At 45.5% G+C, this 25,076-nt stretch overlaps 1 protein-coding gene across 5 annotated transcripts in view; it reads left to right on the forward strand.

The window, feature by feature from the left end:
- myt1la (myelin transcription factor 1-like, a) overlaps window positions 1-25,076 on the forward strand; it is a 41,302-nt gene that overhangs the window by 8,745 nt on the left and 7,481 nt on the right. For 3 of the 5 annotated variants that reach the window (XM_015948282.3, XM_015948283.3, XM_054748461.2), the window contains 11 exons: window positions 1,083-1,462; window positions 9,416-10,031; window positions 10,454-10,842; window positions 11,098-11,232; window positions 16,122-16,212; window positions 17,170-17,280; window positions 20,372-20,592; window positions 20,798-21,072; window positions 22,823-23,044; window positions 23,477-23,604; window positions 23,752-23,820. In XM_015948282.3, coding sequence (XP_015803768.3) covers window positions 1,083-1,462; window positions 9,416-10,031; window positions 10,454-10,842; window positions 11,098-11,232; window positions 16,122-16,212; window positions 17,170-17,280; window positions 20,372-20,592; window positions 20,798-21,072; window positions 22,823-23,044; window positions 23,477-23,604; window positions 23,752-23,820 — 2,637 coding nt within the window. Of the gene's footprint in view, window positions 1-1,082; window positions 1,463-5,564; window positions 5,642-9,415; window positions 10,032-10,453; window positions 10,843-11,097; window positions 11,233-16,121; window positions 16,213-17,169; window positions 17,281-20,371; window positions 20,593-20,797; window positions 21,073-22,822; window positions 23,045-23,476; window positions 23,605-23,751; window positions 23,821-25,076 lie in introns of all 5 variants that reach the window. The other 2 variants (XM_070544550.1, XM_015948284.3) reach the window with 2 other exon arrangements.

Consider the following 25,076-nt stretch of genomic DNA (forward strand, 5'->3'; position numbering starts at 1 on the left):
TTTGTTTTTGATAAGCTTCCCAAACCTGTAGAGCCCCATGCAGTTTTATGTTAGCTCCACTCAGCATTAGCCAGGATCAGCTAAACTCAGATCAATAAATGTTATTGCTTTTGTTGTGTTAGTTAATCATCATTAACTGTTGATTAACTAACTAAACACACATCAGTAGTTAACCAAACTCAGATCAGTAACTAGCTGATCTCAGATTGAGATCGTAAACTAGCCAAACTCAGATTGTTAACTAAACTCAGATCAGCTCAGTTACTAACTGAACTCAAATCATTAACTAGCTAAACTCAGTTAAGTAACTACCTAAACTCGGATCAGTAACTGATCTGGGATCAATATCTGCATTGTGATCAGTATTTGTGAGTTTGGGAGGGGACGCTTTCCACTTCTCTTTGTTCCTCCCTCCTCTTCTGTCTGGAGGATGTGACCATGGCAACAGCATCGTGTGGAATCTGCAGAGAAGACCAGGAGGGCTGCTGCCTGTCTCCATGGCAACCACCAGTATAGGATGTGAACATTGTGTCGCCCAAATCCTCCCTCCCCCATGGTCTCCTATGCCTTTGGTTCTAAGGAGTCGCCATGGCAGCGGGAGTCTGCAATAGGCGCTGCTGGAGCTATGCTCTGTCTCAAGCACACGTTTGGATGTGAATAAAGGGTTTCTGAGGTCACACAAGTCCAACAATTATCTGTGAATTTAAAACTAATTTAAAGAAAAATTAAGAGTTAATTTCAGGAAATTACCTCCTATTAACCAAGTGTAGAGTTCATTACTTACTGTAGGTAACCATAGCAACACAAGTCAGGTTCTGAAACAGCCATCTCGAATATGTTTCTGTGTTCTGAGGGTTTCCAAAGTGAAGCTCTGATGATGTTTCAGATGCTCCACTTCTCTTCTCCAACCCTTTCTGCTTATTTTCTTTATAAAATCTCTGAGATTCTGGCTAATTTGTATCAGACGCACATTTTTGTTTCTTTCATTCCATCAGACTAAAAGGGCTTTAGAGTTTAACTCTGCTGTGACTCGTGTTGATAGAGATCCAACTAAAACGAGTGTTCCCTCTGTCCCGTCTCAGTGTTTATGGCTGTCCTCTGGCTAAGAAGAGGAAGATTCTGGGAAAACAACCACTGGAGCCGCCCACCAAGAGAAGGCCCTTCATCTCCTCCTGCCTGACTAAGGAGGAGGAGGATACAGGAGGCTACACCAGGTACCAGGACCAACCCATGCCGGTGGGGCAGGAAGTTAAGGAACAGGGAGAGGTAGCGGAGGAAGACGACGAAGAAGACGGGGAAGTGGAGGATGACTTGTTTGAAGATAATGAAGAACAAGGACATGGGGAAGAGGATGAGGATGAGAGAGGAAATCCAACAAGAGGAGTTAAACAGGCAGAGGAGTTAGAGGAGGAGGAGGAGGGTTATGATGAAGAGGAGCAGGAAGAACAAAATCTTCATCAAGGTGAGTTACATCAATGATCCACACTCCCACACAGAAATGGGTCATTTGCATGTTTAAGAGTGAAACTGTTTTTTTCTGCTGTGGGTTGGTTAAAGCTAGGTCTGAAGGATGAAACTGTCTTCTGAACTCGGGTCCATAAGGAACCAAACCGGTTCTACTTTGTGTGCAGATTCCTTTTCTCATCCTTCTGTTTTAAACTGTGTACCGGTCACCGGTTTCTGATGAGTTTCCGAAAGAAATACAGCCTTTTCAGCTCCGTCAGGCTGGATGTGTGTGTTTGAATGGATCTTTGTTGTCTGTCAGAACTACATTGGGTCAAATGGATGTCCTGTTTGTGTCCAACAACAATATGAACCACCAGCAGGAACAAATGTTCCACAGTAGATTCAGCCTAGTTTGGTTCCATGAAGGAGATCATTTCTGACTCTCAGATGAACACTGGTTCTAGTGATGCTGAGACATGGTCCATCTCGTTGTTCCAGATGCAGCGTACCAAGAGGCCAGGTATTTTATCAGAATGACCAAAAGTTTACTTCACACATCTGGTGCCACATCCTAACTGTCTGGTCTCCAAACCAGAAAAGCCCTGCTCTACGACCTTCTTACCAAATAAGGAAGTCATAACGAGTCTTTCTCCGAGCTCCCGTATCTTAGCTGCTGGAGACTTTTACTCTCTGAATAAAGCTTATCTTTCTTGACATAAATGACTTTAAAACTTCATATAATCATATTCTGTTGAATGAACAACATGTTTAAATCCAAACTGTTTAATAATGTGTGCATTAATCAATGATGGGTTAAAATGAATAGTTTTCCCTTAATGATTAATTTCAGCTCTTAAACTACATCAGATTAGGATTTCAGAAACTATACCAGATTAGGATTTGTTGATTTAATGTTAATCTACCTCCTATTATTATTATTATTAATGTTAAAACATCTCCACTTCACACTGAGAGTTAACCTCTAAATATCCCTGACATCCATTTTACGCACTAATACCGGTATCGCAGCTAGAACATTTTATAGCTTACCATTCACCTCGAGTAACGTCCCAGTCTGAGAAGTCTTCACACGGACGGTGCTTTCCGTGGGTCCAGGTCGCCCTCCAATCACTCCCGTCTTCCCAAATTTCCAGACAACCAGATATCCTCCCACTCCAATCAGGAGAAATCCAGTGATCATCAGGCCAAATATCCACGCGTCTTCAATGTCCTCAGTGGACAGCTGGGAGAGGCATATGATCTTCCACTCCTTCCAGGAATCCAACATATATCCCACCGGGTGTGTCCCCTGTGGACATGTGGGAGCCCCCTGCTCCGTTCTCATTGTTGAAAAAAATCGTATCGATCGCATTGAATGACTAGTTTATCAAATCCATGGTTAGTTAAAAAAAAAAAATAGAGTTTTTCTGAAGAAATGCAGAGAAGCGCTCTGTGGGCAGACAGGACACATAGCCTTGGGAAAACAAGATAAGGGAGCGAAAGAGAGAAGCGTCTGTACTCCTCGAGTGCCTGAATGCAAAATGTTATTTGGTCACATGTGTTCTATAAACCATGTTACAACTATATAGGCCTTACAGAGAAATGGGATTTGTTTCAGAGTTTTATTTTGTCACATTTCCTATAAGCACACTGAAAATCTACAGCTAATAACCTTTACTTATAGTCACGTCTTCGTATGCAGCCACTCCATCTGCTCTCGTCTCTTTTCCAGGCGAGGTGCTGCTCATCTCGAACACGGCCATTCACATACCGGAACGCCGTCATTTAAAAATATTTGGTCACGCTACGTCCTCAGCACATGAGGGGACTCCCTGCGTTCTACCAGGAAGAAACAAAACTTTGCTGTGAGATTGAGACACTTTCTGCTGGCTGAAGTGCAAAAGAATCAGACGTTAGAGTTTATGAACGTGGTCGGGACAGAGGAGAGGTTCCTAACAGCAATAAATAACTTTAATATGATAAATCGTAGAGTAGCGGGTTGTTATCCTCATTTTACATTTAAGGAGTCGTCCTGAATGGAGTTAGTTTTATTTAGAAATGTTGTCAGACAGTGCAGCCTCTTCTGAGCTGTAATTCAGTCTGGAAACCTTGGCAATGCGGCGAGTATGGTCAGGGAGAAGAGGAGGTGCACAATAAGGCTTCAAGTGTGTGGTACACATCAACATATAAAGTATGGCCGTAGTCCGCCCATCGCTCCGCCGGGGGAACGTTGAAGCCAAAAATGGGAGGTTCCCACCACAGTTTTTTTTTTACCGAGTCACGCCCAGACACTCCAAAAATGGGAAAAGAGATGGAGCTGAGGATGGGGCTGTTATGTTTGCAACAGGGTTGGAACAAATGAAACCAATATAGCTACTAGCTAACTTAGCTAACCCAAGAAGCTAAGAAAAGCTCCGGGGACCACAAAGTAGACCACCCGCACAACCGACCGGCTTCAGTGCGAGTCTGTAGTCATGCTGGTCGCCTGTGGAGATCTGATATGGACTGGGACAGTTAAATTACAAGCAGAGCCAGACCGCTGTGACCGGGAACCCTGGCCTTAAAGATCAGCTAATTCTCCATGGGCAGAGATCAGCGGGACATTAGCTACATGCTAACCCAAAGCTAACAGAGTTTTTCCAGGCATTTTTAGCATGAAAAACGTGGCAGTGGTCGTGTCACGCTCCCAACCAGAGACAAGAATGGTGGACCCACGGATCTTTCACCGCTGTGGACTAGCAAAGCCCGATCCTCAGTCAGATACCCAGCAGCCACACCAACACATTACATTTCAACACATCTCAGACCAATCAGTGTTATGGTAAACACATAGAAGTTTCCCCATTCAACCAGCAAACTATTAGCAAGAAAACTGCGGTTGAGCAAATCAAAAGTGAAGCAGCATCAAGTAAAAAAGCTGCGGTGTTTCTGTGATCTCTCTCAGAAATCCACAAATGACCAGCATGACTACAGCCTAGTATTGGAGCCGGTCTGTGTGTCGGCTGCCCCAGGAAACGGGAACAGCCAGCTGCCTACTGTAGCAACCGGTCTTGGGCAGGAGACAGAAGACGAGCACCCGCTCAACTTTCTTATCCAGCAGCAGCCCCACTAACATGTCTGACCAAGCAGTTAAACCACACAGCATTTCCCACCCTTCAACCAGCAAAATAAAGTACAGAAATATAATTTTACTTACCGATAAACTGCTTTGATGATCTGTTAGTGCAGTCAGTAACCACAGCTCGCCTTCTGTGACCATGGAACTGTTTAAGTGGAACTAAATGTTTACATTTCTGAATAATTAATGAGCATCAGAGCTGTTTAAGTGGAACTAAATGTTTACATTTCTGAATAATTAATGAGCATCAGAGCCACGTGACTTCAGCGCTTGCTCGCGTTAATAGATGTTCGGCCATTTTGACTGTGGTAGCTTTAGCTGTGTCTGTGTGTTTGGATGTTAATCATGGCATGCCAGACATTTTTTAGAGATGTTCACCAACATGTTACGCGTCAAGCTGATGGCTGCTTTGTGTTGCCAGTTAGTCGAACTAATTTTCTTCATAGGTCAGTATTGTATAGAGCAATGGTGGAATGCAACGGTTTACCACAATTCTTGAGAGGTCAGTTACAAAGGAGTGATTTTCGTAAGAGGTTGCGGATATTTATTTATACCCTTTTTACATGAGTTTGAGGAAGATGAGTTTTATGTTTTATTTATTTAATGTTTTCTTGTCCAGTGTGTGTGGAGGAATTTCTGTTTTATGTTACTGGGAAATGTATTATATTTTGTTGCTGCATTGGGTGGAATGTGGTGTATTCTTATAATGGAGATGTATATTGTATATGGAAATGGATTGTTTGCTTGTGAGCCCAGTGTTGATGCATTAATAATGGGTTTTTTTTGGTTACATCATGACCCCAGGAAGAATAGCAACTGTTTTAACAGTGGCTAATGGGGATCTTAATAAACAAACAAACAAACAAACAAACCTGTGCTCAGCAGTAGTGGCTTGGATGTTATAACCTACCTGCACTGACTCAGGTTTTTCAGTCAGGAAGTCCAGGACCCAGTGGTGCATGCTGATGGCAAGTCCCAGCTGGAGACATATGTCCACGAGTCTTTGAAGAAGAAGAAGAAGAAGAAGAAGAAGAAGAAGAAGAAGAAGAAGAAGAAGAAGAAGAAGAAGAAGAAAATATCATTTCTATAGCGCCTCTCAAGATAAACATCACGAGGCGCTTCACAAAAACAAAAAATATAAAAATTGTAAAAATATAAAAAAGCATTTCGAAAATGTTTAAAAATATATTTAAAATGAGCAAGAATAAGCAATTGCGATTTAAAAGAAAAAGTGTTAAGAAAGAGAGAGAGTGAATAGGAAAGAGGGAAATCAGTGGATCCTGAGGAAGGTGGAATAGATGGGGAGAGCAGAATAAAGAGAGAGTAGTGAAGAAGGTCATATAAAAGCCAGCTTGAACAAGTGAGTCTTCAGCTGCTTTTTGAAGGAGACCACTGAGTCCACTGATCTCAGGCTCAGGGGGAGAGAGTTCCAGAGTCTGGGGGCCACAGCAGCAAATGATCTGTCACCTTTGGTCTTTAGCCTGGTGCGCTGCACAACCAGTAGGCTTTGATCACTGGACCTCAGGGACCTGCTGGGGGTGAAGGGACTAAGAAGATCACCAATGTAAGATGGTGCTTGTCCATGTAGGGCCCTATAGACCAGAACCAGGATCTTGAAATGAACCCTGAAGTTGACTGGCAGCCAGTGAAGCTGGAGGAGAAGCGGGGTGATGTGGGTGTGTTTGGAGGACTTAGTCAGATGCCGAGCACAGGCATTCTGAACCACCTGTAGACGGTTCAGGGAGGTTCTGCTCAGACACGTGAAAAGAGAGTTACAGTAGTCTAAGCGTGAGGAGATGAAGGTGTGGAGAACTGTCTCAAGTTCAGAGCGGGACAGAATGGGACTCAGCTTAGCAATGTTCCTGAGATGGAAGAAGGAAGAGTGAACAAGAGAACTGACATGAGTATCCAGGGTGAGAGCTGGGTCAAAGGTCACACCAAGATTCCTGACGGAAGGTTTGGTGTGGGAAGCAAGCTGACCAAGAGAGTCTCTGACTTTGGGAACCAGCTTGTCTGGGGCACAGATGAGGATCTCAGTCTTATCTTCATTCAGCTGAAGAAAGCTCCCAGCCATCCAGGTTTTGATAGAGTCTAAGCAGGTGTGTAACAGCTGCAGCTTAGACATCTCATGGGGCTTAAAGGAGATGTACAGTTGGATGTCATCTGCATAAAGATGGTAGGAGATTCCTTTGAAGGAGCTCAGGATGTACTGAAGAGGAAGCGGACAGAGGAAGAGCAGAGGCCCCAGCACAGAACCTTGTGGGACACCATGGGTAAGAGAGGTGGTGGAGGACCTAAACTTGGAGATGGCCACAGAAAAGGAGCACTCAGAGAGATAAGAGAACCACTCCAGAGCAGATCCTGATAGGCCTACCCAGTCTCTCAGCCTCTCCAGTAGCAGGTGATGGTCAACAGTGTCAAAGGCTGCAGTCAGGTCCAGCAGGACCAGAACAGAACAGTCCCCTGCATCACTGTGAGTCAGAAGGTCATTAGAGATCCTAAGAAGAGCTGTTTCAGTAGAATGAGCTCTACGAAAACCTGACTGGAAGCTATCATAGATGTTATGTTCATCAAGAGCAGCTGTGAGTTGTTTAGCCACAACCTTTTCCAAGATCTTGGAGATGAACGGAAGTTTAGAGATGGGTCTGAAGCTGCTATGGAGAGAGGCGTCAAGACTCAGTTTTTTAAGAAGCGGGTGGATTACAGCGTTCTTAAAGTAAGCAGGGACCTGACCAGAAACCAGAGAAGCATTAATTATAGAGAGCACGCTGGGACCGATGGACTGAAAAGCACTTTTAAACAAAGATGAGGGTAAGATGTCGAGGGGGCATGCAGAGGTCTTCATAGAGTTAACTAGTTTGGTTAACTCAGGCAAAGAAACAAGAGCAAAGCTACCTAGGATGATGGGCCTGGTTGGAGTCGGGAGAGGCAGCGATAAGGCTGAAGGAGAGATTCTAGATCTAACCTTATTGACTTTGTCCACAAAGAAAGACAGAAAGTTCTCACAGTCTGCAACAGAGTGGATGGAGGCTGTAGGAGAGGCAGGAGAGAGGATGCTGCTGATGGTGTTGAACAGCACCTTGGGGTTCCCTTTGCTCTGGGACACCAGGTTGGAGAAATAGGAAACCCTAGTGTCTCTGACTGCAGAGTTAAAGGATGTCAGAAGATCCTTTAGGTGCAGCAGATGGACGTGGAGATGGGTTTTCTTCCACAAACGCTCAATTTTTCTACATTGGCGCTTCAGGCTGCGAAGGCTGTCATTAAACCAGGAAGTAGGGTTCACTGCAGGAACTGATCTGGTTCTGACAGGACAGATGTTGTCCAGAATGGAGAGGCAGTGCTCGTTGAACTGAGAAGTTAAGGAATCTGGGTCGTTATCAGAAGAACAGGGTGGATAAAAAGCAGCAGAAAAATTGCTAGCTGTGCTCTCTTTAAGAAAACAAGAACTAACCAGACGGCGAGCAGGAGGTGGGGATGCAGAAACTGACAAGTTAAAGAAAAGGCACTGGTGATCAGAAATATAAATGTCCTCAGGACAAACACTGTCAGCATTTAGACTCAGGGTAAAAACAAGGTCTAGAGTGTGCCCCCTGGTGTGTGTGGGGCCAGAAACATGCTGGGTAAAGCTGAAGGTGTCCATGAGGCTGGAGAAATTCATGGCAAAGTGATCAGAGGGATCATCAACGTGGATGTTAAAATCACCAACAATCACCATTCTGGACAGCTTCACAGTGGAGGATAGAAAGTCACAAAACTCCTGAAGGAAAGAACTGTTTGGACCAGGTGGACGATAGACCACAGCACAGTAGAACGGGTCCTTACGCCCGACTTTAATCAGCTGCAGTTCAAAGGAAGCAAAGTGACCAGAGGTTGTAGAGCTACAAGGAAGATGGCCTCTGAAAACAACAGCTAGGCCTCCACCACGACCAGAACCCTGGGGCTGGCTAAGAAAACAATAACCACTCGGGCAAAGTTCAGTCAGAGCAGAATAATCAGATGTTTGCTGCCAAACTTCAGTCAGAAACCGAAAATCCAGGTTTTTAGAAAGAATTGGATCATTGAGCAGGAAGGACTTATTGCTAACAGAGCGGGTATTTAATAGAGCCATGCTGAGTGAGGAGGAGGAATCAGAAACTACAGAAACAGCTGGAGTTAGTGGATGTAAATTAGCAGGGTTAGATCCACGGTGTTTATAAAAACCACTTTTGGAGGGAACAGGAGGAGAAACCACTGAGGAATGAGGATAAACCGACCTTAAAAAACTTGGACAGATGAAACGCGTCCCAATGTGGCCTGGCGGGAATGCGGAAGTGGCGCTCAGGTCACCAAACAAAGGACAAGAAGCTAGAAGATCGCGCCGATGTTTACTCGATAAACCACGCTTTAAGAGAAGTCTTATTGTCACCTGGATTCCTGCTCGTTTACCTCTTTTCCTCCAACGTTTTCCCGGGACCGGACAAACATCGCTAGAGGTGCGCAGCTCTGGATCGTCGTTTGGTTCCGGGCCGGTACGCCGCTCAGGTAAACAAACAGGATGGTAAATCCTCGGTGCATCTTGGGCGATTGTGAACGAACGGAAGGACAAAAGAGTCTGGCGATCATAGGAGATGGTAGCGGGGACACTACTGAAGAAGATCGCAGACAGGAGCAAGGTGGAAAAGAGGAGGTTAGTGGAGAAGAGTTTTAAAAAGTGGCCGGTGACCGCGGCTAAGCCAAGCACAGGCGCCGTCTTGCCGACCGGAAGTCGGTGTCTTTTGGAACCTCTTTGGTGTGTTAAACGCATCCCTGCCTATGTGAATCCTTAATTTTCCCTGACTTTAAACCTGCATTTTTTTCTGTGTGTCCTGACAGCAAACAACCAATACCAGCCCACTGGTCTGTCAAAGCTTGTCCCCCTCCAGAAGGACAACAACAACAACAACAGCTGTTTTCTCAAAAACTCAAGTGGAGAAGAATGCGAGAACTACGATGAGCTGGTTGCTAAGTCGCTGCTCAATCTTGGTAAGATTGCCGAGGATGCTGCTTACCAGGCCACAACAGAGTCTGAGATGAACAGCAACTCCTCGAACAGTGCCGGCGAGGATGAGGATGATGAGGATCATGGCAGTGACGAAGAGAACATGAAAGGTGAACTGAGTGTAGACCTAGACAGTGATGTGGTCAGGGAGACGGTGGACTCATTGAAGCTCCTGGCTCAGGGTCATGGCACCATGCTTCCTGAAGATGGATACCCAGAGAGCACCACGATGGAGGACAGCAGACATACCAACGAGAAGGGCCAAGGGGTCAGGTGTCAGGTGGTGGATGGCAGAGAGGAGGTGTGTCTCAGCAGTCTGGAGTGTTTGAGGAACCAATGTTTTGATCTGGCCAGAAAACTGAGTGAGTCACAGCCATCCGACCGATCCTTTCTCCATGGAGTCCACCACCAACAGCTGAAGGACAAGCAGGTTTTCCAGCACCTGAGCAGGTAGATCATTTCACCTTTGTCCTCCTAACCAGGCTCCACTTGTCACATCCAGGCCTAATAAAATGCATACCAATAAAGCCTGTTCCTCTACAGAACTAGCCCAGAACAAGCAGCCACTATTCCGTAAACCACCAGAATTAAAATATTCATGAGACAAATAAATCCCTCAGTTCACAAAACCTTTCAAATCTAAATGTTCCGAGGCTCCTTGAGCAATGGAAAACCATCTTCTGGGTTATGTAGATGGCTTGGAGTCTGAACTTCAAGGTTTCAAGAAGATCTGGTATCAGCTGGTGTCAGAACATGCAGTCCACCACTCCATGTCTTTGACTGGAACATTGATTGAATTGAACAATCAAGATTCATGGCTGAACAAGATCCAGTGAACAGATTAACACTATGACCATGATCTTTTTTCTCAGATACGACACCTGCACACCTCCTGATGAGCGCAGCTACCCTGACATGGCAAACTTTATGAAAATGGAGGACCAGCACAGCCCAGCATCCCAAGGCTTTAGCTGTAGCCAGGAAGGAGATGAAGACACCACATCGGTGGTCTCTGACCGGTCCGACGACACCTTCGACATGGCCAAGGGAAACCTGTCTCTGCTGGAGAAGGCCATTGCTTTGGAGTCAGAACGGGCCAAAGTCATGAGGGACCGAATGGCCTCGGAGAACACAGTGGTCCATCGAGATCAGCCCTACCACCGCCTCCATGGTGAGCACAGCCCTAGGCTGAGCAGCACAGCCGAGGAACGCAGGTCCAGGATACAGCTGGATGGGTTAAAGCGGGCCTACTACCCTAAAGGTACTGATCCACGTGTCAGTAGTGAACAGAACTACTTAGCTGGGCTCTGATTCAGTGAGGTCTAATCAGTTTGGTTCCACTGGCATCCTGGTGTAAACACCAACCACTCAAAACATGACTATCGCTGACAGAAATCACTGTCATCTTGTTACTATGGCAGTGGCCGGGATTTATCAGGCACATGTCAGATGATGATAAAATGTTTAGATGATGTTCGAAATCTGATCCCCTCCTTATTTTCCCATTTGTTCCCAGAATCTTCCAGAGGAGAGAAAAAGGAGAGCAAGTGCCCGACACCAGGCTGTGATGGCACCGGTCATGTGACGGGTCTGTACCCGCACCACCGTAGCCTGTCGGGATGTCCTCACAAAGACCGCGTCCCACCTGAGAGTACGTCCTGCAGCTTGTGGGCTTTTCAACAGTCTGACAAGTCATTTCATTTTGTGTCTCCGCAGCAAAAATGATTGGATCAAAATCTGATCTAACTTGTTGGATGGAGGGTGTTGCTGTCTGACAGGGCGGGGCCTCTGTCGAATGGGGTGGGGCCTCTGTCTGACTGGCAAGGGCCCTGTTTGACAGAGCCTCTGTCAGATGGGGCGGAGCCTCTGTTTGACAAGGAGGGGGCTCAGTCAGATAGGGCGTCCCTTGTCTGACAGGCCAGGGCCCTGTCGGATGGGGCGGGGCCTGAGTCGGATAGGGCAGACCTCTGACTGAGGGGGTGAGGCCTTGGTCAGGTGGGGCGGGGCATGTTGGCATGTTGCATGACTCTACACGTGTTTGTTGTGTTACAATTTTCTGAAAATGGCAGCGTAAATGACACAATATAGACAGAGCCCCCATGTTTGTGATTCCTGTAAGAACCTGATCCAGGAGAGAAGGTGTGGAGTTTCACGGCTGCTGTGAAACATGTCTGTGTTTCATCAACACCTAAAGAAGTGAAATCTGTTCTTCTCATCCTCACTGCTGCCTAAACCATGCTTGTCTTTTTCACCACATGTTCCTGATGTCTGACTTTGTGTTTTCTGCTGCTCATGTGAGAATTTGTTTGACCAAATTAAAATCTCAGGCACAAGCAGCATGGGCTGAACCTGCTAAATGTGACCCAGTCCATACGGCCGATGCCTTTAGTCTGCTACTTAGTCTGCTACTTCTCCCAACCTTTTGAAGAAAAAAACAACAAAAAGGCTTTAAAAGGAGAAAGCACTTCAACTTAACATTGAATAAGTAAGTTTAAATTCAAATTCCCAAGTACAGCTACAGCAATCTGGACCAGTCTTGTCACCGCTATCAGATAAAATAAATAATCAGAGCCAAACTGCCTACCTAATCCTCGCCACCATGTCCAAACGCCAGTGAGAACAAATGAGATTTTAGTTACGTCTTAAATCTGTCACGCAATCCGGCCTCCTTCCCAGTACTGAAAAAGCATGGCTCCCATGACATTTCAACACGTACCTGGGCACTGTTAATGGTCCCCGGTCAGCTGACCATCGGGAACACACTGGGACATAGTGGTGGATGACACCTGACAAGTATTGAGGTGTCCCCCTTAAGTGCTTTCATCATAAACAGAATTACCGTAAACCTGATACAATAAGAAACAGGAAGCTAGGACTGGTGTCATATGCTCATACTTCCTGGTGCCTGTCAACAACCGAGCTGCAGAGTTTTGGACTGCCTGGAGGCGTGCTATGGAAGGAAGCTTGCCTAAACTCCGCATAAAGTGGGTTACAGTAATCCAACCTGCAGGTGATAAAGGCATGGATTGCACTCTCCAAATGGCTACGTGACAGAAATGGCTTGATCTTCACTATACGCCTTAGCTCAGGCAGCTCCTTGTCATTGGTGGCATAAACAGAATTACTTCAGTTTTGTTTTGGTTGAATCATAAGTAGTTCTGAACCATCCATACCTTGATGTCCTCCAGGCAGTCCAACAAAGGATGGATGGTGCATAATCCACCCTGCCAAACCTGGAAATCATCAGCATATAGATGGAATGTCATGTCATGCTTGCAGATTAGGTCACCCAGGGGTAGAAGGTATAGGGAGAAAGATAGTGGGGCTAAAATCGAGCCTTGGGGGACTCACCAAGGCAGCTCAGATGTGTTGGAGGAACAGTCTCACACAAAAACTCCTCCCCAATAAGTAAGATCTTATTCATTTCAGCGCCTGGCCTGTAATGCTCACACACTGCTCCAGTAGATTTACTAAAATATCGTGGTCATTACTATCAAGGATGATACTATATGGAACCAGTCAGAAAGGGGCAATTAGTTAAACAGGTCCAAATAAAGTCAACCTTCAGTTTTAACTCAGTCATCATCCTTCATCTATCCTGCAGAATTCAGTCATCTCCACATCCGATCACTGCATGACCAACGTCTCCATCCACCAGAGTGTTGCTGAGATCAGCAGGAAGGAAAGTCGGGTTTCTGCAGCAGAACCACGTCTCCAACTAGAACACAATAACTAACTTCCTAATATTGCTTCTGGAGCTTCGGGGTTTGGCTTTCTACCTCCAGGTAATCATGAAGCAGAAACATCAGGATAAGGTCTGTCCTTCAGAAGTTTTTCTGCATTTATTCAATTAACCAGGAGCAATGTCTAGTAGGTTCCTCTTGTCACAATCTGGTTCGCGTGGAAACTTTAATAGGGGCAGCAGTAGCTCAGGAGGTAGAGCTGGATCTCCAGTAATCAGAAGGCAGGTTCAATCCCGGCTCTGGACAGAGAAATCTGCTGTTGTGTCCTTCGGCAAGACACTTAGCCCACCTCCCTTTCTGGTGGTGGTTGGAGGGACCGGTGGCGCCTGTACTCGGCAGCCTGACCTCTGTTAGCGTGTCCAGGGCAGCTGTGGCTACATCGTAGCTCATCACCCCTGACCTCTGTTAGCGTGTCCAGGGCAGCTGTGGCTACATCGTAGCTCATCACCATCAGTGTGGGAATGTGTGTGAATGCATGAATCATGCACTGTAGTGTAAAGCGCTTTGGAGTCCTCTGACTCTAAAGGCGCCATACAAGTGCGGGTCATTCATCATTTAATAGTTCAGAAGAGGGCTGCTCTATTAACTGAATTTTAATCACAATTACGATTTGAGTTCAGAACGATTCTAAAAAAAAACAAGACGATTATTTGCTTCTCCCTCTTGTGCTGCTCCAAGTGACAAATCAAGCACTCCTCTCACAGTGTCGCAAACTTGGCGACTTTGTCGCTGTTTCTAACAGCTTTTCAGGACCCGTCTAGACTTTAAAATCCTAAAAGTACCTAGAAAACAACCTAGAACATCCTGATAACCCTTAGCTGCTATCTGGATAGCCGTCGTCCACATTTCCTGCAGGATAGCAAAACACTCTGCCTGCGCTCCGGACCATCCTTCCGGACATTAGGAAAAGGAATGAGGTTGTGTCGCGAAAGAAACAACTCTCAGAGCCATCTCCCTCTTGGATTAGCCGGAGCGAGGGACACACGTACAGTACCTACTGGCTACTTTGGCACGCTAAACAAACTCGCAGCTGATCGCTGTGAGACCGGGTTGGGGGATGGGGGGTTGCAGTACACCTCCGATCGCTGCCAGGGACGATTTTTACATCAACTGATGGAAGCCGTACCTAAAAAGTTTAGAAATAAATTAGAAATAGGAATGAGTTCCTCATGCTGGTAAACAATAACTCATGTCTCTGAGCGACATGCTGCTACTGCAGCCTCAGCACCGCTGGACAGGATTAAATAATGGTGATGAGCTTCACTAAAACACACGTTTATACGTTTTAATGTCTTTTATATTATTAATGCACAACATCATTCTTGCTGGCAGTACTTGGTATTTGGGTCTGTATTACACTTAAACGAGTTAAACCTCAGCCCTTTGGGTCATGGTGTGCTGGCCTTTTTATTCTAGGAATCAGGAGTTGTTTTGTGATCCTTTTGTTTATTTTTCTTATTTATTTTGTCCTGAATGTACCCTGTGCAATTTTATGGCCAAATAAAAAAATTAATAAACAAATAAATAAAAAGATAAATTTAAAATCGTCTTAAATCATCGAGATCTCCATTTCAGTCAAAATAATCATGATTATCATTTTTTTCCATGATGGAGCAGCCCTAGTTCAGCATTTACCCAGAATCCTTAGCTTTCAAATGAGACCTCTCAGAGCCGTCGGGAGCCTCCGTGTTGCATCCACAGACGGGTAACGCTCTCAGACTTGGACCGGGACTGATTCAGACTAGGGTCAGGCTGGGACAGTTGGAAGTGACTTGTGTCTCGTTTGTCTCTGTGTCCCTTTGATGATTGAGGGCCTTGTTCAGGGTGTCCCCACCTGTCACCGGTGACCCCCCCATGACCCTTACAGGATGAGTGCGTACAGATGATGGGTTATAAGAGGGTTCAAAGTAGGTCTGGATGATAAATCAATTTAATGAATTCATTCAAATTTTTTGTTGCGGGCATTTAAAAAAAAGTAAATTGAATTTTTATGTAATAGTGCTTTTTTGGCCTCCCTGAGCTTCCGTACATTAGTTTCACATAACCGCGACAACGTCACAGCATGCACATGAAACAGCAACAGCAGCGACTCCATGGCCACCGGAGAGAGTGGGAAGCTTGTGCCTAAGAAGGGGATGAAATCCTCCGTTGTTTGGAGCTGGTTTGGGTCTGCTGCGACAGACGCGGAGCGTGGCGCTTTTATCCAAGAGGGCGTTCATTTGTTCATTATTCACCTCAGAAATGAGGGTCACATGTGTCCTGCTTGTGATTAAATAAAAAACACAATCGGCTTTAAGGAGCCTTCCATTTCTACTTATTGCTGTTCTTAAATAATTGAGGGGAGAGAGAATCAGAACAAAATCATAAATCGAATAAAAAAAAAATCAAATCGTGATTTTATTTTAGGTCGTATCGCCCAGCCCTAGTTCAAAGGTCCAGGAGTGTTCTTTCTGGCAGACCAGACCCAAACATTTAGTTTCACTGGAAATTCAGAGATTTTGTCTCAGCAAACAGGGTTTAGTTCAGAAATCATGTCCATGTTGTTCTTGAGGAAAGCTCCTCCCACGTTTTGAACCATCAGCTGGTCTCTGGTTCTGAAGGACCTGCAGGTTTCTGATGGACATTGAAATACGAAACCGTTTTCCTTCCTGCTGCGGACACTCGAGCTGCCATCTCTGGCTTGGTGTTAGTTCTGTGCTCTGCTGTGATCTGAGCATGCCCAACAGGTGACCGCTCATTGACTCTCCGTGTGCTCCTAACCCTCGCTGTCTTTCTCACCTTTTCCTGTCTGTTAAAGTCCTTGCCATGTATGAAAATGTGTTAAAGTGTCCGACTCCTGGCTGCTCTGGACGGGGTCATGTCAATAGCAACAGGAACTCGCACCGCAGGTGAGTCAGTCAGTCATCCCTGACACTTGTGATACCTGTAATCTGTGAAGGATCTAAATGATCGCTGCAGTCTTCACACAAATCAGACCAACTAGTCTCTCCTGACAGCTCCAAACCAGGAACAGCTGGGATGTTTGTAGCCCCGCCCCCATCAGTGGCACCGCCCACCATCCCTGATGGATGTTCAAGCTTCTAATGTTTAAAAGCTAAATGCTTAGGTTTAAATAACCTGGTCCTGACTAAATCTACAAACATGCTTTGATTTGAAATCCGACCGAGCGGCCGGTTTGGAATAAGAAGAAAACTTTAATGGAGCGAAACTCGGCAGAACTGGAGTCGGATTCGTCAAACGGATCAGTTTCATATGAACATTCACACGATGAAGCAGGCTTTATGCTGATGTGGTCGGTATCACTGCCGTCTTGCCATGAGGAGGTTGCAGGTTCAAATCCCATGACCAGCCTTTACTGTGTGGAGTATGAATGTTCTTCCCATGTGAGTGTGGGTCTTCTGAGTTCTCTTGTTCCCTCTAGAGACCACAAACATGCATGCCAGGTAAACTGGAGCCCCTGGGTGTGTCCAGGTGTAGCCCTGCGTCTCACCTGGTGACTGATGCCCTAAGGTTGTCATCATAGGAGCAAATATAAATCATGTATAAACAAACTTTTCTAAGTGAGGATGTTTTTGTGGTCCTCACTCTTTGAAAAAGCTTCCCAGTTGGTTTTAGAGGTCTGGTGTGAATTATGTTTTAGCTATGTTAGGGTTAGGGATAATATGGTCACAAGAATGAATGGAAGTCCACGGATGGTCCTCATTAAGACAGAAGAACAGAAGTGTGCAGACGTGGTTCTTTACTTTGCAGTGTGTGTTTTTAGAAGACAATAAACTGGATGGTGTGTTTCTGTACCCATGTGTTTTAGAGTGTAACTGTGCCCCTCATTGTCTCTTCTTCATCAGTCTGTCCGGATGTCCAATCGCTGCAGCAGAGAAGATGGCGAAGGTCCATGAAAAGAGTCATTCAGTCGACAGCAGCAGCAAGACCAATCAGACGTCGGACCGTGTCCTCAGGTACCGCCACCTCTCAGCTGACTGGAAACAGTTACGACTTTTATAAAACTGAACATTCAGAATGATGTCATTCCTATGTCATGGTTTCCTTTAGAACCTGAGCTCATGTTGTCAGAACCTGAATCCACCTCCTTTGACCTGGATTGGTTGTGAAAGTGGGAAGCAAACATGGAGAGTGGGGTAGAACCTGGTGGAGATCTAGGTCAGATAAGACGGTCTATCATGCAGAGATGAATAAGGTCTAGAGTCTAAACGGGAATGGATTTCCTGTGGAAAAGTTAAGGATGGATGGATGAAGAAATCCAAAAGGGTTCAGATGAAGGCAACTGGACTTCTTTGGTTTCTTGAAGACATTTCTCTTCTCATCTGAGGAGCTTTGTCCATTCTAACTGGAACATGGGAGAGTCAAGCTTATAAGCTGTAGCTGTCTGTTGTTGTTTAATGAGCAGAAACTACTCTGAGTACCCCTCCTCTCTTCCTCCTGATGAGTCGCTGGCCTCTACTGAGAGGGAGTGGTCGTGTTGGTTAGACACAGGAAGGTGTGACCTAGACTGAAGCTGCTTAGGAATGAGATTCAAAGCTGCATTATAGATACTGGAAAGGTGAAATCTAAGCCCCGCCCCTATTTAAAGTGGGTTTTTCACGTTTGACATAGATAGCTTCTTTTACTCCTCTCTCACACCATCTGTCTTCTCTGTCCAGAATGTGTCCTTGTCCTTCAGATGTAGGTGGTGTTAGGTAATTTTGTCAATCCAGGTTTACCTGAGAGAAAGTTTAATGCACAGGGGGTTATAGTAATCAATCAATCAATACTAATACCAATCATAAACAATCAATTTAGACTTCGCAAAGTGGAGAGGAGAAACAGTACACACCAAGCATGAATTCAGTTTGCTCTCTCATCGGACCGGAAGTCCTCCGACAGCATTTATTGAAAAGACAGGATGAAGAAGGCGGGGCCTTCTTGAGGTACAGAGTTACAAACGCACACACGCATCACATTCCAAAACTACTCCGCTAAGGCGGAAAGTTGTTTAACCTAGGGAGTGAAAAACAAGGTCACATTTCCTTCATACAAACCCAGGTGCTTTCATTCAACAGACAGTTTCCCATGGGAGTGTTACTGATAAAACCAACTCGCTTGGTCTGCCAGAAACAGCTCGAAGGTCACTTCCTCCCTGTAAAGGCTACAGGATGACAAGGTTACAGGATGAATCCTGCGTTTATTTGTTCTTAAGGAGCACCAGATGTTTTAACAGTCAAGAAATTAAGCTATAATATCAATATTTACCTAACAGGTGGACTGCAGAGTCCTGACCTGAAGAGGTGGCTCTCCTGTGTTGTGCGATGCTCTTGTGTAATTGTTGTTTAGTTTCCCCGATGTAAACATCTGGACAGACCTCGCTACACTGGACTGCATAAACGACGCCACTGAGCTTCTCTTGGGGTGTTTCATCTTCAGGATGGACCAGGTTCTGTCTGAGGGTGTTGTTGGGTTAAAGTTTACTGGGATGTTGTGTTTGGAGAAGATTCTTCTAGGTTTCTCTGAGGCTCCTGCCACGTATGGGATGATGGTGCCTTTGCACCTGCTGTCCTTTGCTGGTTGATGCTTTGGATGCTTTTCCAGACTTCTTTGAAGATTTCACCAAGGCCCGATTAGGGTATCTGCAGTTCAGGAGAGCTTTCTTCATGTGTCTTCCTTCAGTCTTTGTGGGAACGTTCTCGGCCCGATGGTGTAAAGTCCTGATGACCGACATCTTGTGCCCCAGTGGCTGATGTGAGTCCAAATGCAGATACTGGTCTGTGAGAGTTGGTTTCCTGTGGACTTCAATGCTGAGACTTCCATCCTGTTCAGTTAGCACAGCACAGTCCAAGAAGGGCCGTTGGTGGTTGTGGACATCCTCCCTGGTGAACTTGGTGTTCTTGTCCACGGCATTAATGTGCTCGGTAAAGTCTTCTACTTCCTTTGTGAGAAGTTTGACCCATGAGTCGTCCACATACCTGAACCAGTGGCTCAGTGTTGTTCCATGGTAGGAGTTCAATGCTCTGGTTTCCACTTCCTCATGTAGATGTTGGTGATGATAGGTGACACTGGAGAGCCCATGGTGCATCCATGTTTCTGCCGGTAAAACCTGTCTTTGCGTTTGAAGAAGGTGGTAGAAAGGCAGAGGTCCAGGAGGGCACAGATCTAGTCTGGGGTCAGTTTTGCCCTCTCGTTTAAGGAACCATCTTGTTCCAGCTTTTTCCTAACTGCTTCCACTGCTTCGTCTGTGGGTAAACACGTGAAGAGTGAAGTGACATCAGATGAGACGATGGTTTCTCCTGGGGCCAGTTGGAGATCTTGGACTTTCTACATGTGAATTCTGTACGTGATGTTGGGTCTTTCCAACCAGCGGAGCCAGGATGGTGGAGAGATGTTTTACAGTGTTGTATGTGACCGAGTTGATGCTGCTGCTGATGGGTCTGAGTGTGTCCTTCCTTGTGAATCTTCAGAAGACCATGTCTACATGGGGTGGCTTCTCCTGGATAGAGTCTGCAGTAAAATGTTTGATCGATGACTTTGTCCTTTAGCAGTTTCTGTAGATGGTCCGTGATTTTCTTCTTGTGTCCGCTTGTCGGGTCCCTCTTTAGAGCTTCATACGTGGTGCTGTCACTCAAAGTGAGGTGACTTGGTTGTGGTAATCTGTTGCATTCAGAATAACCGTACAACAACCCTTGTCTGCAGGTACAATTGAGATGTTCTGGTCTTTGCTGAGGGAGGAGATGGCTTTGTAGACAGCTACAGTTTATAAACTTGACTCTCCCATATTCTACTGTAGTTAGAATGGACAAAGCTCCTAGGACGAGAAGCAAAACATCTTCAAGAAACCAAAGAATTCCAGTTGCCTTCATTTGAACCCTTTGGATTACCATGACCTGGATGACTGAGAACCTTCACAAGCAGTGATGAAGGAAAACTTCTGAACTAAAGTTTGATGGTTCCTCCACATAAACCAGATGGTCCCATTGATCTTCTGCACCCAGGCGTGGTTGAGAAGGTTTTTCTGTTGTTGAGTACTTCCTGTTTTATTCTGTTCTGGTTCGTTTTTAGGCCGATGTGTTTTGTCAAGCAGCTGGAGATTCCTCAGTATGGCTTCAAAAACAACGTTCCCACCAGCACACCACGATCCAATCTGACAAAGGAGTTGGAAAAATACTCAAAGACCAGCTACGACTTTGCTGGCTATGATGGTCAACATGGAGGCTTTGGGAAGAAAGGCCTAACCTCCAAACCCCAGCAGGGGCGAGACCTCTCTCCAAAAGCATACGAAGGTGAGAAACCTGAACGCACAACAAACTTCTGATTGGACGTCCACTTCCCTTTGGCCTGTGCTCAAACACAGATATTTGGCACCTTCCCTTGGGAAGGGAAGGGAAAGGGCTTGTGATGAGGAGGGATTCATTTATCATGGCAGATTTGGGTTTTTGTGGATTTAGTTTATTTTTGATGAGTGTCATCTATGATTCACCGCTGCAGGTAAACGTTACTGTAAGACATTGAGCCCGGCCAGCAGCACCACCAGCAGCTACGCTCCGAGCAGCAGCAGCAGCATGAGCTGTGAACGAGGAGAGGCAGCAGAGGGAGGCGGGGGAGGAAGCAGCGCCAGCAGCACCTGCAGTAAGAGCAGCTTTGACTACACCCACGACATGGAAGCTGCCCACATGGCAGCGACAGCCATCCTCAACCTGTCAACAAGGTGTCGAGAGCTCCCTCATGCTCTGGGAGGGAAACCCAATGACCTGCTGGCTCAGGTAACAAACACCTGTTCCCTTACATCACTTCTTGTAGGAAGCATCCTCCACCAGCTCCCAAGTTAAAAAGCTTAATTTTTAATGGTTAGAGCAGGTGTTTGGGTTGGGGGCAGTCAGTATTTAAAACATCCATCCATCCATCCATCCATCCATCCATCCATCCATCCATCCATCCATCTTCGGCCTCTTATCTGGGGTCGGGTCGCGGGGGCAGTAGTCTAAGCAGGGAGGCCCAGATTTCCCTCTCCCCAGCCACTTGGACTAGCTTCTTCGGGGGAATCCCAAAGCATTCCCTGACCAGCCGTGAGACTCAGGGTGTTTCTCAATGTCAAGGAACATTGCCTTGATGTCTTGGCCCCGCCCCGGTTGCCTAGGAGATACGTCATCTGGAGCCGCCAAGACGTGTTCCAATCGGTTCCAATGTTCATGTTCTACAGAGGTGTGTGTTCTCCGTTTGTTAGCCGTTTAGCTAGCTGAGCGAGGACACACGGGAGGTGTCTTGTAGCCTAGCCTTGGCCAAAAATTACCCACAATACATAGCAGTATTTTCAAAAGGACACCTTGCGGAGAAAACTCATTTCGGCCGCTTGTATCAGCAAACTCATTCTTTCGGTCACTACCCAAAGCTTGTGACCATAGGTGAGGGTAGGAACGTAGATCGACCGGTAAATCGAGAGCTTTACCTTCTGACTCAGCTCTCTCTTTACCACGACAGATCAGTACAACGCCCGCATCACTGCAGAAGCAGCACCAATCCGCCTGTCGATCTCAGGCTCCATCTTTCCCTCACTCATGAACAAGACCCCAAGATACTTAAACTCCACTTGGGGCAGGACCTCATCCCTGACCTGGAGAAGGCATTCTACCCTTTTCTGACTCAAGACCATGGTCTCCGATTTAGAGGAGCTCATTCTTATCCCAGCTGCTTCACACTCGGCTGTGAACCGCTCCATTGAGAGCTGGAGATCACGTTGTGATGAAGCCAACATTACATCATCTGCAAAAAGCGGCGACTCAATCCTTACGCTACCAAAACAGATCCCCTCAACAACATGGCTGTGCCTAAAAATCATGTCCATAAAAGATATGAATAGAATCTGTAACAACGAGCAGCCTTAGCGGAATCCAACTCTCACCAAAAAAGAGCTCGACTTACTGCCGGCAATGCAGACCAAGCTCTGACACCGGTCATACAGGGACCTAACAGCCCGTATCAGAGGGCCTGGTACCCCACACTCCTGAAGTACACCCCAGAGGGGCCCCCGAGGGACAAGGTCAAACGCCTTCTCCAAATCCACAAAACACATGTAGACTGATTGGGCGAACTCCCATGCACCCTCCAGAACCCTCTTAAGGGTATAGAACTGGTCCAGTGTTCCACGTCCAGGATGTAAACCACATTGCTCCTCCTGAATCTGAGGTTCAACAATCCACCGGATTCTCCACTCCTCTCCAGAACCCCAGAATAGACTTTACCAGAGAGGCTCAGAAGTGTGATCCCCCTGTAGTTGGAACACACCCTGCGGATCCCCTTTTTAAATAGGAGGACCACCACCCCGGTCTGCCAATCTAGTGGAACTGCCCTTGATATCCACGCGATATTGCAGAGCCGTGTCAGACAACACATAATAAGTGGAGTAGAGGTAGACAGAATTATTGCTGATTGCCAGGTGTTCAAATACTTCATGTGAAGCAGTGTAACACAAAGGTCACCAGCTTGTGTACAGACCTTCTGCACCTGTTCCATCAGAGTCCAGAAGGTGATCTGGATTGTGGTGTGGTGGATGAGGCAAGTCAACCTATTGGTCCAGAGGGCAGCGGGACGGTTTTGACCCCTCTGCAGCCGATGTCGCCCCAACGGCAGGCTCTGCTGAGCAGTGGCTGCTACCAGCTGAATGACACAGACTGCTGGGACCTGCCACTCGACTACACCAAGATGAAACACCTGGGAGACGAGCTGGACCACAAAGAGGTGAGTCTAACTGCCAGAATTCTACCAAGCTACCAGAACAGGGGCATCCCTGTCCATCTTCTAGGAATTTTAGAAGTCCCGGCTCTTCAGAGACCATCCACTTATCCTGAAAACTACCATGCACTCCACGTCCCTGGCTCTGCTGCACTTCCCCATACAAAGTGAGGACAGTGGCTTCTGAATGGAGTAAGAGCTGAACCTTCGTCTATCTGGGTGATTCTAGTGTTGCGTATGAGTGCAACGGTTCCGAACCAGCACTGATCTTAGATCTGCTTTTTCAGATGGTAGCTGTTTATTTCAGGGAGGATAAACTGGTCTAAATCACAGAGAAAAAAACACTTTATGGGGATCCAGAGAGGTTCTGCTGATCTTTGACCTTCTAAGCTGCATAACATTTACTTGTTCTGGTTGTTTGATTCATCATCCCTGAAGCAGAGAGACCAGATGAATCCATTCCAGGAGCTGCTGGACGAGGAGCATTTCCAGACTGAGGTGATGATCCCGAGTCCCAGACATCTTAAATACCCCCCTTGTAAGGACGGAAAGAAGGAGCTGATCACGTAAGGCTCTGCACACAGATATTGGTGTTCCTCTCGCTGGTCCAACAGAACCAGAACTCCTGCTGACCACGGGGACAAATGCTGCTCTTTAGGTCACAGGACTAGAAACTGTTCCAGCTTTGGTCATTCTGACTTTATATTCTGCAGTTTGTCAAGCTGCCAGCTGGCCGATAAGAACATCAGAGGAGTCCTAACGACCCCCTCTCCAGAACTCAAGTGAGCTTCCAAAACACTCCCGGATAATTGTACTACTACTACTTCTACTAACAATAATAATATTAATAATAATAACTTCTACTATTACTACTACTACTACTACTACTTCTAATAATAATAATAATAAAATTAATAAAAATAATAACTTCTACTATTACTACTATTACTACTACTACTACTACTACTAATAATAATAATAATAATATTAATAATAATAACTTCTACTATTACTACTATTACTACTACTACTACTGCTACTACTAACTTCTACTACTACTACTACTAATAATAACTGCTACTACTACTACTAATAACTTGTAGTAGCTACTACTACTACTACTACTAATAATGATAATAATAATAATAATAATTACTAATAATAATACTACTACTAACTTCTACTACTACTACTTCTAATACTATTAATACTACTACTACTACTAATAATAATAATAATAAAAATAATAATTAATAAAGACTATTACTACTAATAATAATAAAGTTATGTTCAAACCAAGCACACCATAGCTTTTCTTGTGAAATTACTAATAAGGTTGATGTGTCACATGACCCTCTTCCTATTGAGAAAACAAAAGTTGGATCCAAGATGGCCGACATCAAAATGGCCACCATGGTCACCACCCATCTTGAAAAGTTTGCCCCCTCACATTTACTAATGTGCCACAAACAGGACGTTAATATCACCAACCATTCCCATTTTATTAAGGTGGATCCATATAAATGGCCCACCCTGTACTACTAATGATATTAATAATACTAACGTCTACTACTACTGCTACCACTACTACTACTACTACTACTACTACTAATAATAATAATAATAATAATAATTTCTACTACTACCACTAATAATATTAATAATAACTTCTACTTCTACTAGTACTTGGTCTACCACTACTAATAGTAATCTTAACTTATACTACTACTACTACTACTATTTGAGCGCAGAGCTGCTCGTTTTGATGTATAATTTGTTGGGGTGCACGCTGCTGTTCGAGTCACAATAACATTCACGGAAGAATAATATTACACTGAACAAAAATATAAACGGAACACTTGTTTTTGCTCCCATTTTTCATGAGCTGAACTCAAACGTCTGAAACTACAAACACAAAACATCCTTGACTCTCAAATATTGTTCTGGAATCTGTCTACATGTGTGTTAGTGAGCACTTTTCCTTTTCCAAGTTACTCCTTCCCACCTCACAGGTGTGGCACATCAAGGGCTGATTAGA

The sequence above is a fragment of the Nothobranchius furzeri genome, chromosome 2 (genome assembly GCF_043380555.1).
Source record: "Nothobranchius furzeri strain GRZ-AD chromosome 2, NfurGRZ-RIMD1, whole genome shotgun sequence".
Classification (NCBI taxonomy): Eukaryota; Metazoa; Chordata; class Actinopteri; order Cyprinodontiformes; family Nothobranchiidae; genus Nothobranchius; species Nothobranchius furzeri.